Raw genomic sequence first — 25,000 nt, forward strand, 5'->3', positions numbered from 1 at the left:
TTTTTGTAAAGCAATCTTCGACAAAGGCCGGACTTTGGTATTGCATTTCAGCTGGGTGGCTTAAATATTAATTAATGACTTTGGTCATTAAAAATCTGAAAATTGTAATTACATTTTTTTTATAAAACGATCCAAATTTACGTTAATCTTATTCTTCATAATTTTCTGATTCCAAAAACATATACATATGTTATATTTGGATTAAAAACAAGCTCTGAAATTTAAAAATATAAAAATTATGATCAAAATTAATTTTCCGAAATCGAGTTCCTGATTCCAAAAACATATAGATATGATATGTTTGGATTAAAAACACGCTCAGAAAGTTACAACGAAGAGAGGTACAAAAAAGCGTGCTATGCAGCACAGCGAAACCACTACCGCGCTAAACAGGCCCGTCAGTTTCACTGCGTTTTGCACGAGCGGCGGACTACGGTCATTGGGTAAAAATGCAGTGCGTTCAGTTTCAGTTTGTGAGTTCTACAGCTTGACTAAATGTAGTAATTTCGCCTTACGCGACTTGTCTTTTTTTGTTGACATTCAAAAGCATTTAATTGTTGATCCAGGTTATGTGAACGAGAGTAATACGCGACGTGGCTAACTGCTGTCGACAGGCGCCCATATATTGTTGAAATAACTTCTAAGAAGAGGCCGCACATTTCTGTACTTTGGGTCCAACCAGTGCAACAGATTAAATGTGGCTTTCCTGCTACTTTCAAAGGATTATGACACGCAAGACATTTATCACAACAAAGACTTCATAGTAAGGAGTTGAATCGATGCTTTTTTCCCCAAAAGCGGCGTATGGCTGCCTAAATGACGGGGTAATAACGGTCATACACGTAAAAGCCGTGGCAGTTTCAGCCCATGATCTGAGGCGAAGCAAAAGAATCGATGATTTTAAACCCTCAACCCACCACAAGGCTGATTCCTTAGCTCGGTGTGGTGGTTTGAGTGCCTCGATGACCCGGAGAGCTATGCCAGCGGGAGTGTAAACTCCTGGCTGGACAGGTCAAAGGGTAGAGGTCAGACTAATTCAGCCACCTCTCCCCGAGGATCACTCAGACAAAAAACCAAGGACAGGGGACGTTCTGTAGCCATGGACGGCAAGTCTCCTACGACAAGGAAAAGTCGGAGAAGAAACCACTGCTGAAGACGGATGCGCTGGGCCAAAGTGCGCGTAACGACAGTGCAACGCATTTCACTCCCATGATGGACAACGACGATTCAACACGTGATGGTGCTCTCCCTGTGGAGTCCCCCCGGGCTGGTAGAGTGCCGGGCCCTATGCCTCAAAGGGGCCCAACCTAAGCTACCGGAGGTCACCCCGTCCCGCCGCGAGGAGCCAGGCTACGGAGGCGGAGGGTAAATGCTACAGGCCAAAGAAGAACAACAAGCGCGCAGGAGCCTCCTCGACCGCTGAACATTCTTCAATGGAATGCGGAAGGAGTGTACAACAAAAAGCTTCCTCTCACTGAAAGACTGTATGCCGACAATATTGATGTAGCCTGTATCCAAGAAACGCACCTGAATCCGAACCACCGGTTCACCATCAGAGGATACCAAACCTGCAGACAGGACAGAGAAGGAAGACACAAAGGAGGAGTGCTGATGCTCATCAAGAACAGTATACCAGCACAAGAAATCAAAGTGGACACAAATCAGCAAGCTGAAGTCCAAGGAGTCAAAATCACAGTGGACAGCTCTGTCATTACCATCTACAACCTGTACTGCCCCCCAGACAAAGAACTTTTACTTGCAGTATCTGGAAAATCTACCAGCCGAGAGCTGTTTGGTTGTTGGCGATTTCAACAGCCACTCAACTTGTTGGGGCTACGAGGAGACGGACAGAAGAGGAGAGGAAGTGGAGGACTGGCAGATCGACGCTCAAATGATACTGCTGAACGATCCAGAAGACCCACCCACGTTCTCACGCAGGTGGCTGTCGACTTCCACCCCAGACCTTGCCTTCGCAACTGATGACCTCTCCAAGAAAACCACAAGAGGGATACTGAGCCAGTTAGGAGGCAGCGACCACCGGCCAGTGAAGCTGGCCAACAACTTGCAGTACAGGCCACAGAACAGTACAACGTTTCCAAGATGGAACTACAAGAAGGCAGACTGGAACATATTTGCGAGCCTCACAGACCTCTACACCAGGGGCCTGAAGACAGACGACCTGAACATCAACCGGGTCACCAGGAACTTCAACCAGGCCATCCTGAAAGCAGCTTCAGAAACAATCTCACGGGGCGCACGCAAGAACTACAGGCACTACTGGACGGAAGAGCTTCAGCAGCTTGAGGATGAAGTCAGCAGTATCAGAGAAGAAGTGGAGGAGAACCCCTCTGTTGACAACAACTTCACCCTGAAAGCAGCCACTGCCAAGTACAGGAGAGCCTACCTCCAAGCAGCAAGATCAAGCTGGAGGGAGAAGACTGAGAAGCTGAACCTAGAAAGGGACGGCAACAAGCTGTGGAAGCTGACGAAAGCCATGAACGGCGAAGACACAAGAGCAGCGACAATCACCATCTCGCAGGGTCAAGAGTTGCTGACAGGAAGAAAGGCTGCCAACCTTTTCATTGACAACTACGAGAAAGTATGCAACATCACTGTACCAGAAGAAAGAAGAGCAGAGATACAGGAGGAGAGAAGAACCTCCAATGAGCATCAGCCAGAGGAACACATGAACAAGCCGTTCAACCATCAGGTGCTGGCAGATGCCATGAAAGCCTTGCATGAAAGAAAGTCGCCAGGGCCAGACAAGATCACCAACGAGATGCTTCTACATTTAGGCACAAGGGCAAAACCACAGCTACTGAAGCTCTACAACAACAGTTGGAAGACTGGCCATGTCCCGCAAGTCTGGCGAGAAGCTGATATGGTCCCGATCCACAAGAAGGGCAAAGACCGAGCGAAGGTGGACTCATACAGACCCATCAGCCTCACTAGCTGCGTGGGCAAACTCATGGAACGGCTGATCAACACCAGGCTCACTTGGCATCTGGAGAAGAACAACACCTTTTCTCCAGAACAGGCCGGCTTCAGGCAACATCGCTCGACCGAGGACCAGGTGGCATACATCGCCCAGAAGATCGAAGATGGCTACCAGAACAAGAAACACACCCTGACGATCTGGATTGACATGGAGAAGGCCTTTGACAAGGTCTGGAAGGAAGGGCTGAAGCTGAAGCTCCAGAAGAGTGGCGTGGCCGGATGTATGTTCCAGTGGATTTGCCAGTACTTGAACAACAGGAAAGCAAAAGTCCATGTAAGCGGGCAGTACAGCCGGAAGAAGACGCTGAAAGACGGAGTCCCACAGGGTGGAGTCCTCAGCCCCACCTTGTTCCTAGTCTTCATCAACGACATCGTCAAGGACCTCCCTCGAAATGTCCATGGAGCCATCTATGCGGACGATCTTGCACTCTGGTGCTCGGAAGAGCACATCACAACAGCAAACTACAGGATGCAAGAGGCGCTGAAAGTGCTTGAGGACTGGACAAAGAAGTGGCTCGTCAACATCAACACCAGGAAGACCACTTACACGATCTTTAGTCTGTCCCCGAAAGAACTGAAGGCCAACCTCAAGCTCTGCGGACAGACGCTGCAGGCTGACAACACCCCCACGTACCTTGGCGTGACCTTTGACAGGCGACTCACCTGGAAACAGCAGACAGAGAAAGTCGAAGCCAGAGCCAAGCTAAGGTTAGCACTAATGAAAAAGCTAACTGGCACAACGTGGGGCGCAGATGCAGCAATCCTCAAGAAGATGTACGTGGGCAGCGTCAGACCAGTACTTGAGTACGGAGTGACGGCATGGGGCACAGCAGCCAAGTCAAATTTTGACAGAGTCAGCAAGGTGCAGAACCAGGCGGCCAGAATCATCACTGGCGCCATGCGGTCAACCCCTATCCAAGAGCTGGAAAACATCATGGGCCTTGAGCCCATGGAAGACAGAAGGGACACCAAACTCCTCACCCAGGCAGCTAAATTCAAACGACTGCCAACTCACCCCATGAAAGACAGACTGTGCCAACCAACAAAAGGAAGACTGAAGAGAGGAAGCTTCATCCACCAGACGAGGGTGTTGGAAAGGAGACACCAAGATATCCTGGACCAACAACCCAAAGATATCCCCCAATACCTTGAAAACCCAAGCTGGAGTGATGAAGGAAGACCCCAGATACGCTGCAGTATTCCTGGCGTTGGCAAGAAAGACTCCCACAGCTGTGCTGAACTGAAGTCTCTCACCATTGAACACATCCACAACTCCTACCCCCAACGCCAATGGACTCATGTATACACTGACGGATCTGCCGACCAGGCTGTCAGAAGTGGTGGTGCCGGAATCTACATAAAGTACCCAGGAGGTCGAGAAGAAGAACACATCTCCCTCGCTACCGGCCTCTACTCCACCAACTTCAAGGCTGAAGCAGTAGCGCTCCAGACAGGTGCAGCCCACATTGAGCACAGTCCACTCTCCTCCAACAACGTTGTGTTCTTCAGCGACGCAGAGTCAGTCCTGCAGGCCTTAGACACTGCCAGAGACAAAGAACTGAATGACCTGTCATCCGCCTTGACCTCCCTGTGCAGAGCCCACACAGTCGTGCTGCAATGGGTCCCCTCTCACTGCAACATACAAGGCAACAAAACCGCAGATACTCTGGCAAAGGAGGGCACTACGAAGGACCAGAATCACAGATCAACCACCTTCAAAGAAGCCAAGACCATCAACAAGGCCAAGCAACACAAAAAGTGGTTGCAGCAGCACCCACACTACAACAAAAACGACGCCTTTCACCTGCTCACAAGGTCTGAGCAGGTCCTCATATTCAGGCTGCGGACAGGCCACAACCGAATGAACCACCACCTTTTCACCAAGTTCAGAATTGGCCAGTCAGACCAGTGCCCTTGTCAAACAGGCAGCATGACAACGGAACACCTGCTGCAGACTTGCCCACTACACGATGGCCTCAGGAGCCAGATCTGGGCGGAGGCGACCACGGTGCAAGGGAAGCTCTATGGCAGTCTGGACGACCTACAGCGCACGGCAACATCGGGGAACCAGCGTTTCCATCTGAGTGATCGACAAGAAGAAGACAAGAAGAAGAAACCCTCAACTAAAGTTATGTCACATTATTTATTGCGAAAGGATGTTTTTTGCATTCAAAACAAAGCGCAACGTGAAATGTCTGGTAAACTACAACAATTCAAACATAGATCAGTGTCCCAAACGTAGAACTAAAAAGAGTGTTCGAAAACTGAACATTGTTGTTATCATTGGTGTTATCATCATTATTGTCATCCTTTGCGTCGTCGTCGTCGTTTTGGTTGTTGTTGTTGTTGTTGTTGTTGTTGTTGTTGTTGTTGTTGTTGTTGTTGTTGTTCTTCTTCTTCTTCTTCTTCTTCTTCTTCTTCTTCTTCTTCTTCTTCTTCTTCTTCTTCATCTTCTTCTTGCGTGTAATTAAAAGTAGCGTCCCAATTCCGCAAACAGCAAGCCTCAAGACGTACGTACAACAAACAAGCGAATGTTCTGGACACAACAAAAAAGGCTTAACTACGTCGACTTGATTGTCTTTGCAAGGGAGAGACACAGAGATAATAATACAGGATTTATATTTTGGACTCTCACCATTGAGAAATCAACAGCTTACTGGGGTAAATTCCTTCGTTTGTCTCATTATTGTCTACAGGTATGCTGGACCATGCCAGGACCCAATTCTTCTCGTCAATGCAGATGTATATATTTTTTTCCCCGTCTTTACGCCTGTTCCTTGTCCCGTTGTGCTCTCACACCGCCCCGTCCCTGCACTCACTGCTCCAACCACCTCTGAATTTCGTTCCGCTGCCAGACTTGTCGATTTTACAGACGCTCCAGGGGGGGGGGGGGGGGGGATGTCAGGTCGCTGCGGGAGGCTACCCTCGGAAGATGACACTGCACTTCTGCTGAGTCACTTCGACGGTGTTCAGTAGTGTTGGGTCTGTCCCGAGCTAACGGACGCAGCCCACTACCTACTATGCCCCCTACTAACGACATTGACTTTTAAGTCGCGGAGCCAGACTGAGTGAGCGTCCTCTCCAGAGAGCAGACCGCCACCAGAGACTATAGAGCCACCACGTCCCTCCGTCGACCCCCCAGAACGTCGCACGTTGAAGACTGACAGCAGAACTACTATTCAGGGAAGGATCGAACAGGAACACTGAGACTAAGGTCACCATGAGAGCTCCGGGCATGAAGGGCCACAAGAGCAAGGACAATTTATGATTTTGGATGATTTATGAGATGAGGATGATTATAATGATGATGCTTTGGATTTCCAATTTGGTTTGAGACTACGTGACAGGGCAGCACTCTACGCTTACTGTCATAATATATCCTGGCATCAACCAGGCCCGAGAACTGCCGCACCTAATGCAGATGTATATTTGTGGGACCAAAATGTTACAGAGCAGAGTTCACTGGCTTTGGCTTGCGTTAAAGCCCCAGTCTGCCTCAAATGGTTTACAGAACGATTTAAATCTTCTCATGAAAAAAGCAGTTCTAACCATATGGAACACACTTGCAATAGCATTTAATCGCTTTAAATGACACAGTTCGTTTGAATGGCTATTTAGCTCGCGTAAACCACATGCGACTCGCTGTATCTGCAATAGCACGCGATTGTGTACCTCTGAATCTAAAACGCAACAAACGGCTGCCAGTTACACCAACTTGTTTGCGGCGTTTGGCTTCAAAGGAGCAAGCGGTATGCAGAAAATTCGTCTGCTTGCGGAAACACGACCTTGCGTGACGTGCTTCCGGGCTCCCTTTTTTAAAACTTTCAAAACTTCGAGTTGTACTGATCTTGTCTTAATGAAAAAAGAGTTCTTGTATGATTTAGGATTGTTAGTGTAACAAGCTTTTAATTTATTATTTAGATTTAAAAAAAATCTAAACAATGAAGTGACTGTGGTAAGATGAACAAAACAAAGCCAAAGGATTACTGTACTCACCGATACAAAGACAACACAAGACGATTACGAATTTTCTCTTCTGGAAGCTTCATCAGGAAAAGAACACAAAGGACAACAAAAAGCAGACGCAACACGGAACGAACAGGGTTTGAAAGAAAATGGAGGGGAAACACGCAAAAAGGGGAAGGAACTCTAGGAACGGAAATGAATGAAAGGGGAGAGAAGTGGTTGGATGATGTCAAGGGCACAGGCATACAGACTAAAAGTAATACACACTCATAAAAGGGGGGGGGGTGGGGTGGAGGGGAGGGAAAAAGGGGGAGAAAAAAAAAAGAGAGAGGAAAAACACGCACGCACACACACACACACACACACACACACACACACACACACACACACACACACACACACACACACACACACACACACACACAAAACCAAACACATAAACATACACAGAAAGAAACACACACAACACACACACAGATACAAATACACACACACACGTACCGTAAATCCACAGTATGTTTGGGGAATACAAGTACATCACATTTTCGCATTCAAACCGTCAGGTGTGGATGTGCCCAGGGATAAAATGAAATTCGACTCTACTTGTTTTCTGTCTGTGGAGGTGCTGTACATTTGCCAGACACCTTTCACACGTGCATCCAGGGAGGTGTGGTTACTGCTGTTGAAATGTTGGGCAACAGACCTACAGCGGCGATGCCGAATATCTGCCAGATGTTCGGTGAAGCGGGTAGAGAGGGTTCTTTCGGTCTCACCAATGTAGAGTACTTTGGGGCATTTGAGACAGGATATGGCATAGATGAGGTTGCGGCTGGTGCAAGAGAACGTGCGTTTAATTTTGAAATCTTTTTAGATTTAAAAAAATTAGTTCTAGCGCCAAAACGAGGCGTCCGATTTGTCTCATTGTAAATCCGGCTGGCCACGCAAAAATAAATTCTTTGAAAAATGCTCGCTCTTTACGGAGGGCACCCAGGATGTTCTCAAGCGGTGAGTCACAGTGTTTAAACGAAAGGGTGTTTGTACTGTGTGTAAAAGCCTGACAGTGGCTGTGGCCAGAAAGTGACGGTTTACGTAAAGCTGAGTGTGCCTTTAACTAAGACAATGCCCTAGCTAGATCAAGTGAAGCAAAGGGGGTAAAAAGACACAGCCGCCGATCGAAAGATTGTGACGTTTTCAGACAAAATGGAAGAAGACTTTCCATTGACTGAAGTTCGAGGGGGGAGGGGTGGCGTTTGTGTTGGCCAGAATATTGGATATCTCCTATTCGCGCGCCAGGGGGATGTTGCTTATTTATTGCATTTGTTTGTAGCTCTAGCGAAGGCAGTACAAAACTTAGCTAGTGTTGATTGTGTATGTCAGGCATGATACATGTAGTATTATTGTGTTAAAAGGAAATTCAGGATAATCCCACACCTGCTTTGGGACACTGGGTTTGTTGATTAGGGTTATGTCCAACCTCTTGTATCTCTTTTGCTATGCTGTTGCAGGTCTTGTATGTTAGGGTTATGTCCTACCTCACAGGTTGTGGTGGATATAGAATTTGGTTATTACTGCTTTTTATCCATGAGAAGACAACAAAAGCTATACCCGATATTTGTTCTTGGTGTAGGTTAGTTCGAACTTGGTACCGCAGTAGAAACTGTCGCTGTTGTTCTACGTTTGCTTAATGTTTACAAATGCTATTTCTTTTTTAGGCCTTCAAGGTTAAGGTTATGTTCATGTTTATACATGTTTTTATTTACTTTTCTGGTACTTTGGCGCAGTAGGCATGGCCCTTTAAATTCATTCGAACAAGCGCAATAAAGCTAATTGATGTTTTGCATAAGTACACATGGCTAATACAAGTAATTGTGGCTTAAATGCCATGTAACATAGGCTTTAGCCAAGAAATTCAATGTAGACACCTACATACAAAGGTGTGGTTGCGCAAAGCGCACAAAATACCCAGGATCCCGGATGGCCCAAACGCCGCTATAAGCGTAGGTATGAACGGATACTGGGTCCCCTAGTTGTTGACCGTTTCTCCATCTGGGAATAGTACCTTGGATCTGCGTGTAGCTAGCATACGACTAGAAAAGCAAAACATTCTGAATAGGTATATCCTTCGGCGGCCGTATTTCACGCGGGGCCCGAGTCAAAAAAGGCCAGATGTCTTCGCGAAGAAGAGGCTGCGAAAGGGGGTAAAAGAATAGAACAATTCGAGAAAAAAAACGAAAATGACCTCCGATTCAATCATGGATTTGGCTTCTTCAGCTGAGGGGAGCAGGGTTTAAAAAACCGTGCCTACTGCCGCCTTTGTGCTCTCAATTTGCAAACTTTGCTTTATAATGACTGCATTCAAATCCTGTCGAAGATGTCATCACTCTTGAGACATTTTAATTTGGTTGTTGCTGCATGCATGGAGTGGATGCATGAACAATTCTCTCTGCCTGTCTCATGCTGAAGTCTGGTCATAAAAAAATGTGTTTAAATGATTGCATTGTATTCCCTCTCATTTTCCTGAATTTAAAAATGTAAGGTATGTCCTGTTTTCTCTGAAAATGTGTTCAAAAGTAAAGAAAATCAGTGCATGTAAATTAGGTACTACGTTCGCATGCTTGGTCGAGACTAGCAGAACTAGTCTCGATCTTCGGGTTTGAGCTAGACAACATGTAGTCTGGCTAATGACTGGTTTTCAGTATTGATGTTCAACTTTCAGGCCCACAGATTTACTGCATGTTTTGATATTGCTTCACGCGATTTGTTTTTCTCTTGTGGAAGAAATGCCTTTCAAAGCGTTACATTTCTAACTTAATGCAGGTCTTTCAGCCAGACAAGTTCTGTTTCCTGGTTTGATAGACAGTTGATTCCGATAGTAAGAGGAACAGTTCTTGAGGGGTATGCAAGACACTTAGATCAATAATCATAATGAAGAGTGCCTCCGGTTTGACAGCTATCGATTGGTTAATTTTATAGACTTGAAGATGCTCGCCGCGCCGAGTGACGTTCGACAGTCTGTGGCTGGCAGGGATTGACAACGGCAAGTTGTTCAGATGGCTATGAGCGTGAAGATGGAAAGATTCAATCTTTGCCTCTTTTGCCTCCATGTTCTTCTGTCATCTACAGATACCACAAATGGCAAGTTTATTTTTACACATATCTCCGTTTTTGTCTGTTACTGCCTTTGTTTCTTTGCCTTTTGTATGTCTGTCTCTCTGTCTCTCTGCCTGTCTGTCTCTCTGTCTATCTGTCTCTTTCTCTCTGTCTCTCTCTCCCTTGAGTTATAACATTCGTTAGTTCTCTCTCTCTCTCTCTCTCTCTCTCTCTCTCTCTCTCTCTCTCTCTCTCTCTCTCTCTCTCTCTCTCTCTCTCTCTCTCTCTCTCTCTCTCTCTCTCTCTCTCTTTCAAAACTTGATCAAGATTTATACCTTTCGGAACTCAGTTGTACAAATTTTTCAATGATTTATAATTATACTGACCCCGACGAAGCATTTGATTTATGGTACAACTTTTTTTTTTATAAAAGTATATGATAAACATGCACCATTTCGAACCTCTCGTGTGCAGCAACATCCCAAACCTAAGTGGCTTACAGGCGACATTCAACATGCGATTGATTACCGCGATTTTCTTAAACGTAAGGGAAAAGAAGAAGAATACAGAAAACAGAGAAACAAAGTAACGTCCATGAAACGTGCAGCTCGTAGAAAGTATTACCGTGAGCTCGCTGCATCCAGTTCAAAACAAAACTCAAAAGCCATCTGGAAGGTGATCAACCAATTATCTCGTAAAGATACAGTAAAATCTTCCGTTATTGATATACCTGCTGATGATCTAAACATTAATTTTACTTCTATTGTTGACAAAACAATTACAACTGATAGATCGAAACAGAATAATCTGGACAAGTTGAAACAGTTTTGTGATTCAAAAAATATTACCCATAATTTAGACATTCCTCTGCTATCTGTTAGCGAAGTCTTCCATTATCTGTTGTGCTTAAAACAAACAGGTACTCGTGGTTTGGATAATCTTGATGGGAAAATTCTGAAGTTGTCTGCCCCTTTTATTGCAGAATCCCTTACATATGTTTATAATTTGTGCCTTGACAAATCCTACTTTCCCACCAAATTAAAGGAGGCGAAAGTAATCCCGCTATTTAAATCAGGTAGTTCTTCTGACCCCGCCAATTACAGACCAATCTCAATTCTTCCTGTTTTATCAAAACCACTTGAAAAACACATATTTACACACTTGACCACTCATTTGAAGAAATACGATCTTATACATTCCAACCAGTCAGGTTTTAGAGAAAATCATTCGTGCCACACAGCATTAACAAACCTTCTTGAAAGTTGGCTCAGTAGCATTAATAATAATCAACTCTGTGGTGTCTTATTCGTCGATTTTGCTAAAGCTTTCGACGTTATTAATCATGAATTACTATTAACAAAATTAGTTGAATATAGAATGTCACCGCAAACCTTATGCCTGCTCTCCTCTTTCTTAGCCGGGCGAGAGCAGTCTGTCTGCGTTAATTCAACCGTATCCAGCAAAAGACCTGTGTTATACGGGGTTCCCCAGGGTTCTGTCCTTGGACCACTACTCTTTTCCCTGTATATTAATGATCTTCCTCTTAGTATTAATGATGACTGCGAACTCTTTGCTGACGATACGACCCTACACACTACTGATACAAAATGAGACAAAGTTTATTCATCGTTGCAGAACAGTGTAGATGATCTCATTCATTGGACGGAGTATAACCACATGAGTCTTCACCCTAAAAAGACCAAATACATGTTGATAACAACAAGACAAAAGAGACAAAACATACGAAACAATCCTCATTCTATATTAATTGGTAACGACGCAATAGAGGAGGTAGGAGATCATAAAGTTTTGGGAGTAAATATCGATAATAATTTGTCTTGGGCCCATCATGTTCGGTCGGTATGTAAAACAATGTCGAGAAAAATATATCAGTTAAATAGAATTAAACACTTTCTAGATCAGCACTCAAATAAGGTTATTATACTTTAACGCATATATACAAACCATCACAGATTATTGTTCAACCATCTGGGACTCTGCCAGTGCTAATATTTTAAAACCATTGTATAGTTTACATAGGTGAGCGCTGAATCTAATTTTACTGAAACAATCCAGTCTTGTATTTGATGATCATAAGAAACTTAAGATTCTCCCATTAAGAGAAAGATTTAAATTAAATGAAGGCGTGCTCCTTCACAAAATACTTTCCGGCCGTGCACCACGAACTTTCGTTGCAAACTTTAAAGTCAAACCAAACCGAAAGTTTAACGTCCCAATTCCAAGGATAGATCTCTTCAAATCAAGCTTAGCCTATTCTGGTAGCGTCCTGTGGAATTCTCTCCCGGAATTTGTGAGAGTCCCAATGAGTCTCCAGGGGCGGATCTGGGGGGGGGTGCAATGGGTGCAATTGCACCCCCCCCCCCAGCGGGACCAAAAAAAAAAAAAAGAAGAAAAAAAAAAAGAAGAAAAATGTATCACCTGAAAATAGCACTTTACACGCTCAGATTGCACCAGATTGCACAATTGTGCTTCCTTTTAAAAAAACAATTCCGGGGGGGCTTGCCCCCGGACCCCCCTAGCATGCTCGGCGCTTCGCGCCATCGGTTCGGCGCTTCGCGCCTTCGCTGATAAGATACAAAAACAACAAAAAAAAGAACTTTGCACCCCCCCCTTTCAAAACCCAGATCCGCCCCTGAGTCTCAATACTTTCAAAAAACACCTCTCACTGTATTTAATGTTAAATTACGAAACATCACAGTGATGGAAGACTTCGTTTGGTTATATTTTCATTTGTCCAAAGCATCAGTGTTCATTATATCCACACAATGTTGTTGTTTTTCTCTACCTTTTTTACATTTAATCAAGTTTTGACTTAATGTTTTAACATAGAGGGGGGAATCGAGACGAGGGTCGTGGTGTATGTGTGTCTGTCTGTCTGTGTGTGTGTGTAGAGCGATTCAGACTAAACTACTGGACCGATCTTTATGAAATTTGACATGAGAGTTTCTGGGTATGCTATCCTCAGACAATTGTTTCCTTTTTTTGATAAATGTCTTTGATGACGTCATATCCGGCTTTTCGTGAAAGTTGAGGCGGCACTGTCACGCTCTCATTTTTCAACCAAATTGGTTGAAATTTTGGTCAAGTAATCTCCGACGAAGCCCGGACTTCGGTATTGCATTTCAACTTGGTGGCTTAAAAATTAATTAATGACTTTGGTCATTAAAAATCTGAAAATTGTAAAAAACAAAGTTTTTTTTATAAAACGATCCAAATTTACGTTCATCTTATTTTCCATCATTTTCTGATTCCAAAAACATATAAATATGTTATATTTGGATTAAAAACAAGCTCTGAAAATTAAAAATATAAAAATTATGATCAAAATTAAATTTTCGAAATCAATTTAAAAACACTTTCATTCCTTGTTGGTTCCTGATTCCAAAAACATATAGATATGATATGTTTGGATTGAAAACACGCTCAGAAAGTTAAAACGAAGAGAGGTACAGAAAAGCGTGCTATCCTTCTCAGCGCAAATACTACCCCGCTCTTCTTGTCAATTTCACTGCCTTTGCCATGAGCGGTGGACTGACGATGCTACGAGTATACGGTCTTGCTGCGTTGCATTGCGTTCAGTTTCATTCTGTGAGTTCGACAGCTACTTGACTAAATGTTGTATTTTCGCCTTACGCGACTTGTTTCTACGTTAATATCCGTGTAAATATGTGATTAGATTAGTCCCCTCTCTGGGCGAGGGCTGGTTGAAAAAAAGCTCGTTGTATTGCTTATGCCACAACCCTCGACAAATTTCGAATCTCTCTCTCTCTCTCTCTCTCTCTCTCTCTCTCTCTCTCTCTCTCTCTCTCTCTCTCTCTCTCTCTCTCTCCACTCTCTCTCTCTCTCTCTCTCTCTCTCTCTCTCTCTCTCTCTCTCTCTCTCTCTCTCTCTCTCTCTCTCTCTCTCTCTCTAAGAAAGGACCATATGGACATAATGCTATCATCCCTCGGTAATAAAGTTTTCGAGTTCGAGTTCTCTCTCTCTCTCTCTGTCTCTCTCTCTGTCTCTCTCTCTGTCTCTCTCTCTCTCTCTCTCTCTCTCTCTCTGTCTCTCTCTGTCTCTCTCTCTCTGTCTCTCTCTCTCTCTCTCTCTCTATTTGGCCAGGTAAGTCTAGTTTAAGTTATTCAGGTAGCCTCATCTTGAACTCTCTTTCGACCTTCCTGCGGCAAACTACCAGCACACATGTTTTTAAGACCAGATAATATATGTCTTATTTAATAAAGTCAAAATGTAATAAATGTAATATGTCTTTAAAGATACCCATTTTTGTAATACACACTCTCGACCCCTGTTTTGGTATGCACATAGACCCCTTTTTGGTACAATACTGACGGGCGCAGTGGCGTGGTGGTAAGACGTCGGCCTCCTAATCGGGAGGTCGTGAGTTCGAATTCCGGTCGCTGCCGCCTGGTGGGTTAAGAGTGGAGATTTTACCAATCTCCCAGGTCAACTTATGTGCAGACCTGCTAGTGACTTAACCCCCTTCGTGTGTTCACACAAGACCAAGTGCGCACGAAAAAGATCCTGTAATGCATGTCAGAGTTCGGTGGGTTATAGAAACACGAAAATACCCAGCATGCCTCCCCCGAAATCGGCGTATGCTGCCTGAATGGCGGGGTAAAAACGGTCATACACGTACAAATTCACTAAATACATGAGTGAACGTGGGAGTCTAAGCCCATGAACGAAGAAGAAGAAGAAGAAGAAGGTACAATACATAAACTTACGTTCTTGAATAGTGAGTCCTGCATAGACTTTTGGGATTAATACACTTTGTTGCGTGCAATCCGCTCTATAATACTTACTCACATTAATTGAACTCATATTTACCTTCTATTCGATGCACTTTTAAGTACATAGTTTCTTTTGCACAATTAAATAAGATAACTGTTTCTAGTTGTCTCTATCCTCAGTTTGACACTGACCGCATGAGACATCGAGGTTCCTAAATTAAAGAAAGCTTCGCGGTGTATTTTGGACTGTCATTATGTTTTGTTTGTTCCAGCAGTCAACTACAAACCAAAACTGTTGAAAATGTCATTTCGGTCTTGCCATTACTTTGTAATGCTGATAGAAGTACAGAAAACCCATTAGGGACTTTCTTTTAAAACAACATTTCCCATTGACTAATGTTTGGAGGCTACAGTGGACGAGGGAATATGCATCGCGTGTTTTTAACCTCAATCAATGAGGGATTTTGTTAAACTCAGACTTGTATTTGTTTCAGTTGTGATTATTATCGTGCATACAGCTATATGATTGCTGTACTTACTTAGTCCATCGACAAGGTACCTATACATGTCGTGTGTGTCATCTTTGCCATTTTCAAAAGAAGAATATCGGTTCTAGAGGTTCTATGTTATGTAATATCTTCCGATGTAATTCTCTTAATCTGCTTGTTGGTGTTGTTTGTTTAGTGATGTGCCAAACTGTATCATATGTCAATGCCAAATTTGTTTAACTAAATTCGAACACAGCAAGGCTGACTATGTTTCATATCTGTCATTAAATGTATAACAATCCCTCGCTTGTTTGCATCGTTTTATCATTAGAAAACAATTTAGAGGATGCTTCAGTAAAAGCATATAAACCGAGCAACAAAACAACTCGAAAACAATTCTGCATTGTTTTATTGAAAACATCTCGAACAATCTGAGAGTTAGGATTATCAAACCAAAAACGTTTGATACAGGCATGCTTAATGAAGCCTTTGTGCGATTATTTAGATGCTGCGACTGTCTCAACACACGGGACAAGATCGCTAGATCCTGCGACAGCATATTCGAGATCGATTCCATACAGTCATTGACACTGAACATCATTTGAAACCACCAGTCTTACCAGTGGCCAGACAGCGCGATAAAAATTGACTGAGCGAGACTTCGTAAACGGATGCCCAGCTGGAGGACAATTCCTTCCTCGAAGAGCGCGCCAGCAGTTGGCCCTGAATTACACAACTGGAACTTGTGGCAATAAAAAAACATTATATCTCACGCTTTCCTTCTTTCTCGCTACTAAAGCAAACGTGTGCAAGATTGTTTGTTTGTTTGTTTGCTTAACGCCCAGCCGACCACTTATATTCTCCACAATACCAATGATTAAGACCATACATTTCCTGCTTCTCAATTAAAGCAGAAGATGGTTTTTTTCTGACAGATTGCATGTGCCTGTGCCACAGTTGCCACTGATCTAAAAATAGAACCCGCTGTGTCTAATTTTTCAGTTTTGACTTGCGAAGATTCCTCTCATAATTATGCCATGTTAGTGGCATGTAGTTTATAGTCCACATGACCAAATGATGAGTTAGTATACAATTCCCAGCAGCTAACAGAAAACACAAGTGTAGCAGCAGAGACGGTAGCAGCTAGATCAGCACGTAGCAGACTACATATATACGACTGCATCTGTTCAGTAAATGAATGTTTTCTGAATTATTATTTCAAGGCAAGAACAATCGGAATCAAAAACGTGTAGGGTTTAGAACGTTCTTACCATTAAGACTTATTATCAGCCTGCCTCATGCGTGCAGACTCAGTGCAACGTGACGAGCAATTTTTGTTCAGTTTTGAAATGAGACTCAGTGCAGTAGCAGACGACATAAATCCCGCTCAGCAAATTAACATGTTGGGCAAATGTGAACGATAAAACGATGGGGATATAATACGTGTAGGGTTCAGAGCATTCTTACCGTTCATATTTAGTACCAGACTCCCCGATGAGTGAAGATACTACACGAGAAACATGCCACATTTATTTTGAAAATGTGCTTTCCGCCGACCGTGGCAAGGGGCAAAACTCTGCACAGTCAATCTGTCGAAGCTCGATGAAGGTTTCGAATCGCAAATAACTAATAGTAAGAGCACAGTCCTTTCTCCGAGTTTAAATGAGGTCTCTATGAAAGATCATCACTTTTTAGCTTCACGCTACACTGGAATTTACCAACAGAAATTAAAACAAGAGTTTGCGTGTGACGAAAGCACGACACACTTGACTAAGACAGCCCACACAAAAGTAGATCCGACACAAACCTGACTGGTCACACAGTTACGCCTATCCAAATGCGCGTTGCAAAATGTGCGAGAAGAGAAAATGTAAGTTTTACGCCCTCACGGCAAAGCCATTAGGGGCATGTTACACGGGAAAACCCGGCTTTGTATGAAAATAAAAAAAATTAAAAAAACAGGGGGGGATGTAGACAGCTAGCTGCCGGCTGCTAGAGGAGACCTGAAGTGGGCTAGGGACCGGGTTGGGTCGTCTTGGGTCAGTGCTGAAATGGTTACTTTATTGGCTGTTGGCCAAGGTACCTATACATGTCGTGTGTGTCATCTTTGCCATTTTCAAAAGAAGAATATCGGTTCTAGAGGTTCTATGTTATGTAATATCATCCGGTGTAATTCTCTTAATCTGCTTGTTGGTGTTCTTTGTTTAGTGATGTGCCAAACTGTATCATATGTCAATGCCAAATTTGTTTAACTAAATTCGAACACAGCAAGGCTGACTATGTTTCATATCTGTCATTAAATGTATAACAATCCCTCGCTTGTTTGCATCGTTTTATCATTAGAAAACAATTAAGAGGATGCTTCAGTAAAAGCATATAAACCGAGCAACAAAACAACTCGAAAACAATTCTGCATTGTTTTATTGAAAACATCTCGAACAATCTGAGAGTTAGGATTATCAAACCAAAAACGTTTGATACAGGCATGCTTAACGAAGCCGTTGTGTGATTATTTTGATGCTGCGACTGTCTCAACACACGGGAAAAGCAGGTTTCACGAGACATACATGATGAGCGTTTGCAGCACGTGCAAGCAGAGCAGGAGAAACCTGATGTCTGGAATGTGTTCACTGATGCATTAGCAATCAAAAGAGACCATGGCAGCTTACTGCCAGTCTCACTCATGTAACAGCCAGGATGCCAAGATTGACACCAGCACAACGCCAGAGAACAGAGAGTCGACCTAAAATCGATGACAGCCGCTTTCAACGTGCATCTGTCAACAGTGTATCGCCTTCAGCAATGTTTTGCTGACACTGAAATCACTGCAGTTACGCAACGCAGCGAAATACCTCGCATTACCTCAATAAGACAAGATCGCTAGATCCTGCGACAGCATATTCGAGATCGATTCCATACAGTCACTGACACTGAACATCATTTGAAACCACTTGTCTTTCCAGTGGCCAGACAGCGCGATAAAAACTGACTGAGCGAGACTTCGTAAACGGATGCCCAGCTGGAGGACAGTCCTTCCTCGAAGACATAGCGTGACGCGCCAGCAGTTGGCCCTGAATTACACAACTGGAACTTGTGGCAATAAAAAAACCATTATATCTCACGTTTTCCTTCTTTCTCGCTACTAAAGCAAACGTGTGCAAGATTGTTTGTTTGTTTGTTTGCTTAACGCCCAGCCGACCACGAAGGGCCATATCAGGGCGGAGCTGCTTTGACATATAACGTGCGCCACACACAAGACAGAAGTCGCAGCACAGGCTTCATGTCTCACCCAGTCACATTATTCTGACACCGGACCAACCAGTCCTAGCACTAACCCCAGTGCGGAGCAGCCACTAGATTGCCAATTTTAAAATCTTAGGTATGACCCGGCCGGGGTTCGAACCCACGACCTCCCGATCACGGGGCGGACGCTTACCACTAGGCCAACCGTGCAAGATTGCAAATGTTTCACGTTTCCGAGTATGGCAAGAACGGAATCAAACTCGCAATCGTCCCTTCAAAAGCAAATAAATTCACACATGGCTTTCATTTCTCCCGCTGTTATCGTTACTTCTCTTTACACATTCTTTAACACTGAGAATACTGCAAACAGCATCCAACGGGACAGAACTGTTTTAGTTACGCGAATTGGGAAAGTGGCTCGCTCATGAGGCCTGTAAGACTGAATTTAGGACAGAGTTCTGCATGGGTAACAGAGTTGTGTACAGATAAGACAAATAAACCGAGAAGAACAAACATTTCTCGCATGCAGACACAGATCGACATCATAAAAGAATACGATGCTTCAAAAGTAACAGACTGTGACGTCATGTACACATACCAAGACGTTATTCATAGTTGTTCGGTCGCTTCCGTCAAAGAAGGAGACCTCTCTACAATCATGGCGGATTTTCTTTCTTTATTTGGTGTTTAACGTCGTTTTCAACCACGAAGGTTATATCGCGACGGTCATGGCGGATGCGGTTAGCCTTTTCAAAGCGTGTGTACGCAAAACGTGTTTGTTCTCTCCTCTGTTGAAGCTGTGAGACATAAATGCTATTCAGACTTGTTCATGTGACAGACGTTTTCTTCCACTCGAGATTAGTTGAGTTAGAGTTAGGCTGAACTAGACATCAGCTAATCGAGTGTGGAAGAAAAATCTGTCACACGACCAAGTCAGAAAAGCATTTAAGTCTCACAGCTTCAACAGAGGAGAGAACAAACACGTTTTGCGTACTCACGCTTTGACTGGGCCCACACAAGCCATGATTGTAGAGAGATCTACTTATTTGACGGAATTGACCGAACAACTAAGAATGACGTCTCGGTATGTGTGAATGACGTCACAGTCACCGTCACAGTCTGTATCTTTTGAATCATCGCATTCTTTATGACGTCTTTCTGTGTCTGCATGCGCGAAATGTTTGTTATTTTCGGTCTATTTGTCTCATCTGATCACAACTCTGTCCTTCATAATTCAAACTGACAGGCCCCATGAGCGAGCTGATTTCCGATGGCAGCTAAACTCGCGTATGAAAACAGTACTGTCGGGTGGGATGTCATTTGCAGTATTCTCGGTGTTGTCAAAATGTTGAAGAGAAAAACAATAAAAGCTGGAGAAATGAAAGCCATGTGTGCACTTTGGTTTTTTTGGGGGGACGATTTCGAGTTTGACTCCGTTCTTGCCATGCTCCAAAGCGTGTAACCTACAATATTGCACACGTTCGCTTTAGTAGTGGCAAAGAATGAAAGCGTGTGACATAGTTTTCTTCCGCACTCGTTTAGCTGATGTCTGAATAGCAGGTACAGTTCTCTGATGTGATGACCCTTGCTGCATCAATCATATTCATGAGTTCGTGAGGGGGTGGAGAAGAAGAGTTGAGCGCTATGTTGATGGCTGCATCATGGAACACAGCGCCCAGGGTCGACTGATATAAATGGGGTGTAATTGACCTCAACCCAACTTTTAGAGATGTGTTTGTCCATAATCTTGATCCTGGTTGGGTGAATGGTATCAACTAACTCTTTCACACCATGAGGCGCCGATGTCAGACTTTCACCATCGCCAGTGGGGGTCTGTACACAATAATAGTATGACCTTCCGACGAGGCTTGCGTTGCCCAGGTCAACAACAGACGATGCCATACCAAAGTACAGTGTTAGAAGAACATCTCACATTTATATTGAATCGTTTCACTACGAGCACTTTGCACCAGAAGGTTGCCTAGATACAGTCAAGCCCCAACAACTTCTTGGGACCAATAGTTGTATCGAAACATGAACAATCTGTTCCGAAATCAAATACATATTGTCCAGGGATACATGTCTAGCTGCTACTAATATTATTCGCATTTGAAAGTTTGGCCAGCCAGCCACAGAAAAACGAATCTTGCAAATAAATCGTTTTAATTCCTGTGGTTTCAATTCCACCGCAGACGACTCTTCTTTCCACGTTTCCTTTTGCTTTCCTCTTACATTTTGTTTAATGGAAGAGTTGTTATACAGCGTGTTAATTAAGGAACCATACATATGGGTAAAATAACTATGTAACATTGGTATCATTGCTGTCAATGTTCTTGATCTGTGCCAAAACTGATATTCATTCAATAGGTTCACAGGCCTTGTTGTCGGGCGTAATTTGCGGAGACAGAAAATCGACAAGTGTGTGCTGTGTGTGGAATTTTGCTATGAAGTTGTTGATTGGAATGGCCCTTTGAAACCTTTTTGGGGTGTGACTAACTGCCTGACAAAACTTTACCTCCTCAGAAAGTTCGTTTCGGTTTGAGTGATTGACTTGGGTTGGACTGAATGACTGACTGACAACGCATTTCTCCATATAAACCCGTTTTGAATTTGAGTGACTCACTGACAAAGTATTTCTCCTGCATCCTTAGCGTTGTGTTGGTTTGATTGTAAACGCACGATTGCTTGGTTCCTTAGAACTGAGCAACGTAGCCCTGCACAAGCCAACACATCAGCACCCTGGGACCAGGCATGTAGGTCCGCCGCCCGGGAACGTGGCTGGCCTGTCCGTTGACGGGATTCGGCTAACCTCGCTCGACTACTGCAGTCACACCGTGTGTCCCCCCACCGTGGTCTGCAGCCAGGAGCCAAAGTGGTGGGTGGTGGATCTGCAAGGGTTTTACGTCATTCATGCTGTCGTCATCACCAATCGAGGGGAACGTCACGGTAAGTCACTGGTTCGCCGATGCTGGGGTGCTTTGTCAACGTGGAGAGCGAAAGATCAAATCGAATAGAGTTAAATCAAATCAAATCAAATGAGATTTATGAGAGATGTGGCGCGCATAAGCATTGTAAACGAGGTTTTTGTTTCAACCAGCCAACGCCCTGAGAGGGACTACTCCAATCACATGTATACACGGATATTTACATAAATAATAGAAAAAGATAGAGAGAAAGAGAGAGAGGGGTAAGGGAGGAGGGGGGGGGGGGGGGTAGGGCTGATAGGCTTTGCAAAACCAATTATGTTGTGTATATTCAAGGACTACTTTCACCAAACGCTTTTGTGGGAATCTGTCCTTGTTTAGGATCGTCACTATTTTTTTGGGTCTCTTGCAGGGTATCGACTGTCCAACTTTGACCTGGAAACGTACTCAGACAATCCTGTCGCATTTCCCTCTGCGAAGCGGAACTTGTGTTTTCATCAGCAGTCGCCGGTGGGCGATGGCGCGACTGTGACGTTCGACTGCAAAGAGCCCACCAGAGGGCGCTACTTCAAGGTGGACAAGATGTCCCAGGAAGCGTTGCAGCTGTGTGAAGTGGAGGTCCTGGCTGATCTGCAGGGCGCACGTAAGTGTGTGTGTGTGTGTGTGTGTGTGTGTGTGTGTGTGAGAGAGAGAGAGAGAGAGAGAGAGAGAGAGAGAGAGAGAGAGTGCTTATGTGTGTATGTCTGTGTCTGTGTGTGTGACACACTATTAAGTCCTACAAAAGAACGAGAGGAAAAACGTGCGCGTGCTCAAGAGAGTGATAAAGAGAGAGAGAGGGAGAGAGAGGGGAGAGGAGAGTGGGGGGAGAGAAAGATAACAAAAACAAGAACAAATCTGTAATTGAATATGAGGCCACAGCCCTTAAAATAGTGGTTAAAATAACAGTAACAATGAGCCAAGTTATAACTTATGATCACGCATAAAATTCCATCATACATTCACACCCTTAATTGTTATTACATTGATGAAATATCACTAAACCTGATTAATAAGAGTTTGTCTCTTCTGTATCACAAAGAACACTGTTCATAACACCATCATCTTTACAACCGCAATAATAGAGGGCCCCAAAGGGTTTAAAATCGTGATCGTGATTGGTGTTTTTTGACCTTTCTGTGACCGTGATTGCCGAAATTTCCATTTCTGTGATCGTGATGGGACTTTGCCCGTGATCCGTGATGACACAAAAATCAAGTCTCGTGATCGTGATCGTCATTTGTTTTTGTGATCGTGATGGGCATTATTGCAAAGCATTTTATTTTCAACGTACATTTTTCACAGCAGTATCACTCTATGAGTATGATCCTCTATTCGTCAAGGAGCTAATCCCGATTGAAGGGAAGCAACAACACAATAAGGACTGGGTGGCCGAGTGGTAACGCACTTGCGCTCGGAAGCGAGAGGTTGCGAGTTCGACCCTGGGTCGGGGCGTTAGCTTAGTTCTCCCCCCTTTCCTAACCTAGGTGGTAGGTTCAAGTGCTAGTCTTTCGGATGAGACGAAAAACCGAGGTCCCTTCGTGTACACTACATTGGGGTGTGCACGTTAAAGATCCCACGATTGACAAAAGGGTCTTTCCTGGCAAAATTGTATAGGCATAGATAAAAAATGTCCACCAAAATACCCGTGTGACTTGGAATAATAGGCCGTGAAAAGTAGGATATGCGCCGAAATGGCTGCGATCTGCTGGTCGATGTGAATGCGTGATGTATTGTGTAAAAAACTCCATCTCACACGGCATAAATAGATCCCTGCGCCTTGAGTCCGAGTCTGGAGATACGACCGCGATATAAGACTTCATATAACATTCAGAAATATGATTTTGACATCGAGTGCTTCCCTTTAAGAGAACCAATCACAAAAAAAGAGATCCAATCAGAAGGCGAATTGCAAAAGTCTGCCAAACTTCATCCAATGGAAGGGCTTCGTGCTAAAGTTTTGAGTGCATTCAGTCAAATTCGAATTCAAAAATGGCGTGCAGCGGTACTGTCATCGAACTTCTGTTATATTTTGTGGATTCAAGCCAGACCAAAGCAGGCGGCAAGAAAGCCTTCCTTGGTGGAAAGGTTAGGCTACGGGTCCGTCTTTCCGAAGACGAAATGTCAAGGTATGTCATCTATCAGGGCCGGACTAGGTAAGTACTAGGGGGGGGGGGGGGGGATTACAGATGAGGGTACGGGGGGAAAGACCCTTGGTGGGGGTCCAGGGGCCCCCTTGAAGCTGAACGTTTTTATATTTAGTCAAGTTTTGACTAAATATTTTAACATCGAGGGGGAATCGAAACGAGGGTCGTGGTGTATGTGCGTGTGTCTGTGTGTCTGTGTGTGTGTGTGTGTGTGTGTAGAGCGATTCAGACTAAACTACTGGACCGATCTTTATGAAATTTGACATGAGAGTTCCTGGGTATGAAATCCCCGAACGTTTTTTTCATTTTTTTGATAAATGTCTTTGATGACGTCATATCCGGCTTTTCGTGAAAGTTGAGGCGGCACTGTCACGCCCTCATTTTTCAACCAAATTGGTTGAAAATTTGGTCAAGTAATCTTCGACGAAGCCCGGACTTCGGTATTGCATTTCAGCTTGGTGGCTTAAAAATTAATCAATGACTTTGGTCATTAAAAATCTGAAAATTGTAAAAAAAAATAAAAATTTATAAAACGATCCAAATTTACATTTATCTTATTCTCCATCATTTGCTGATTCCAAAAACATATAAATATGTTATATTCGGATTAAAAACAAGCTCTGAAAATTAAATATATAAAAATTATTATCAAAATTAAATTGTCCAAATCAATTTAAAAACACTTTCATCTTATTCCTTGTCGGTTCCTGATTCCAAAAACATATAGATATGATATGTTTTGATTAAAAACACGCTCAGAAAGTTAAAACAAAGAGAGGTACAGAAAAGCGTGCTATCCTTCCCAGCGCAACTACTACACCGCTCTTCTTGTCAATTTCACTGCCTTTGCCATGAGCGGTGGCCTGACGATGCTACGAGTGAAATGGCATTGCGTTCAGTTTCATTCTGTGAGTTCGACAGCTACTTGACTAAATATTGTATTTTCGCCTTACGCGACTTGTTTTATGTTTCTGGAGGGAAAGGAAGCCTCTCCTTGAACGAAAAAGGTAAATTCGACAGCAAGCTGTATAGGCCATGAAGAAGAATTGAGATTGTAAGGACTCATACTTTTCATCACAAAAATCGTTGAAGAAAAATGTCTTTCGAAAGGGAGTGAGAGGTGCGATTTCTCCTCGATTTCATGATGATCCAGATGCAACCCCCCCCCCTCCCTCCCCCACAAAAAGAAAAAAAAAAGCGTTTGGGAGGAACATGCTTAAGCCAGGGGGGGGGGGGGCGCAACCCCTGTAACCCCCCCCCCCCCCCCCTAGTCCGGCCCTGTCTATGTTGCTCTATGACTGTTCTGAATGTAGGCAAAGATCTTGGAATTTGAGTTTGATTGAGATCATTGACAT

At 43.8% G+C, this 25,000-nt stretch overlaps 1 protein-coding gene across 1 annotated transcript in view; it reads left to right on the top strand.

The window, feature by feature from the left end:
• The first annotated feature begins 9,941 nt into the window (after positions 1-9,941).
• LOC138975853 (fucolectin-7-like) overlaps positions 9,942-25,000 on the top strand; it is a 21,388-nt gene continuing 6,329 nt past the window's right edge. The window contains exons 1-3 of the mRNA XM_070348621.1: positions 9,942-10,098; positions 21,236-21,484; positions 21,875-22,105. Of these exons, the coding sequence (XP_070204722.1) occupies positions 10,014-10,098; positions 21,236-21,484; positions 21,875-22,105 (565 nt within the window). The 5' untranslated portion in view covers positions 9,942-10,013. The remainder of the gene's footprint in view (positions 10,099-21,235; positions 21,485-21,874; positions 22,106-25,000) is intronic.

The sequence above is a fragment of the Littorina saxatilis genome, linkage group LG9 (genome assembly GCF_037325665.1).
Source record: "Littorina saxatilis isolate snail1 linkage group LG9, US_GU_Lsax_2.0, whole genome shotgun sequence".
NCBI lineage: Eukaryota > Metazoa > Mollusca > Gastropoda > Littorinimorpha > Littorinidae > Littorina > Littorina saxatilis.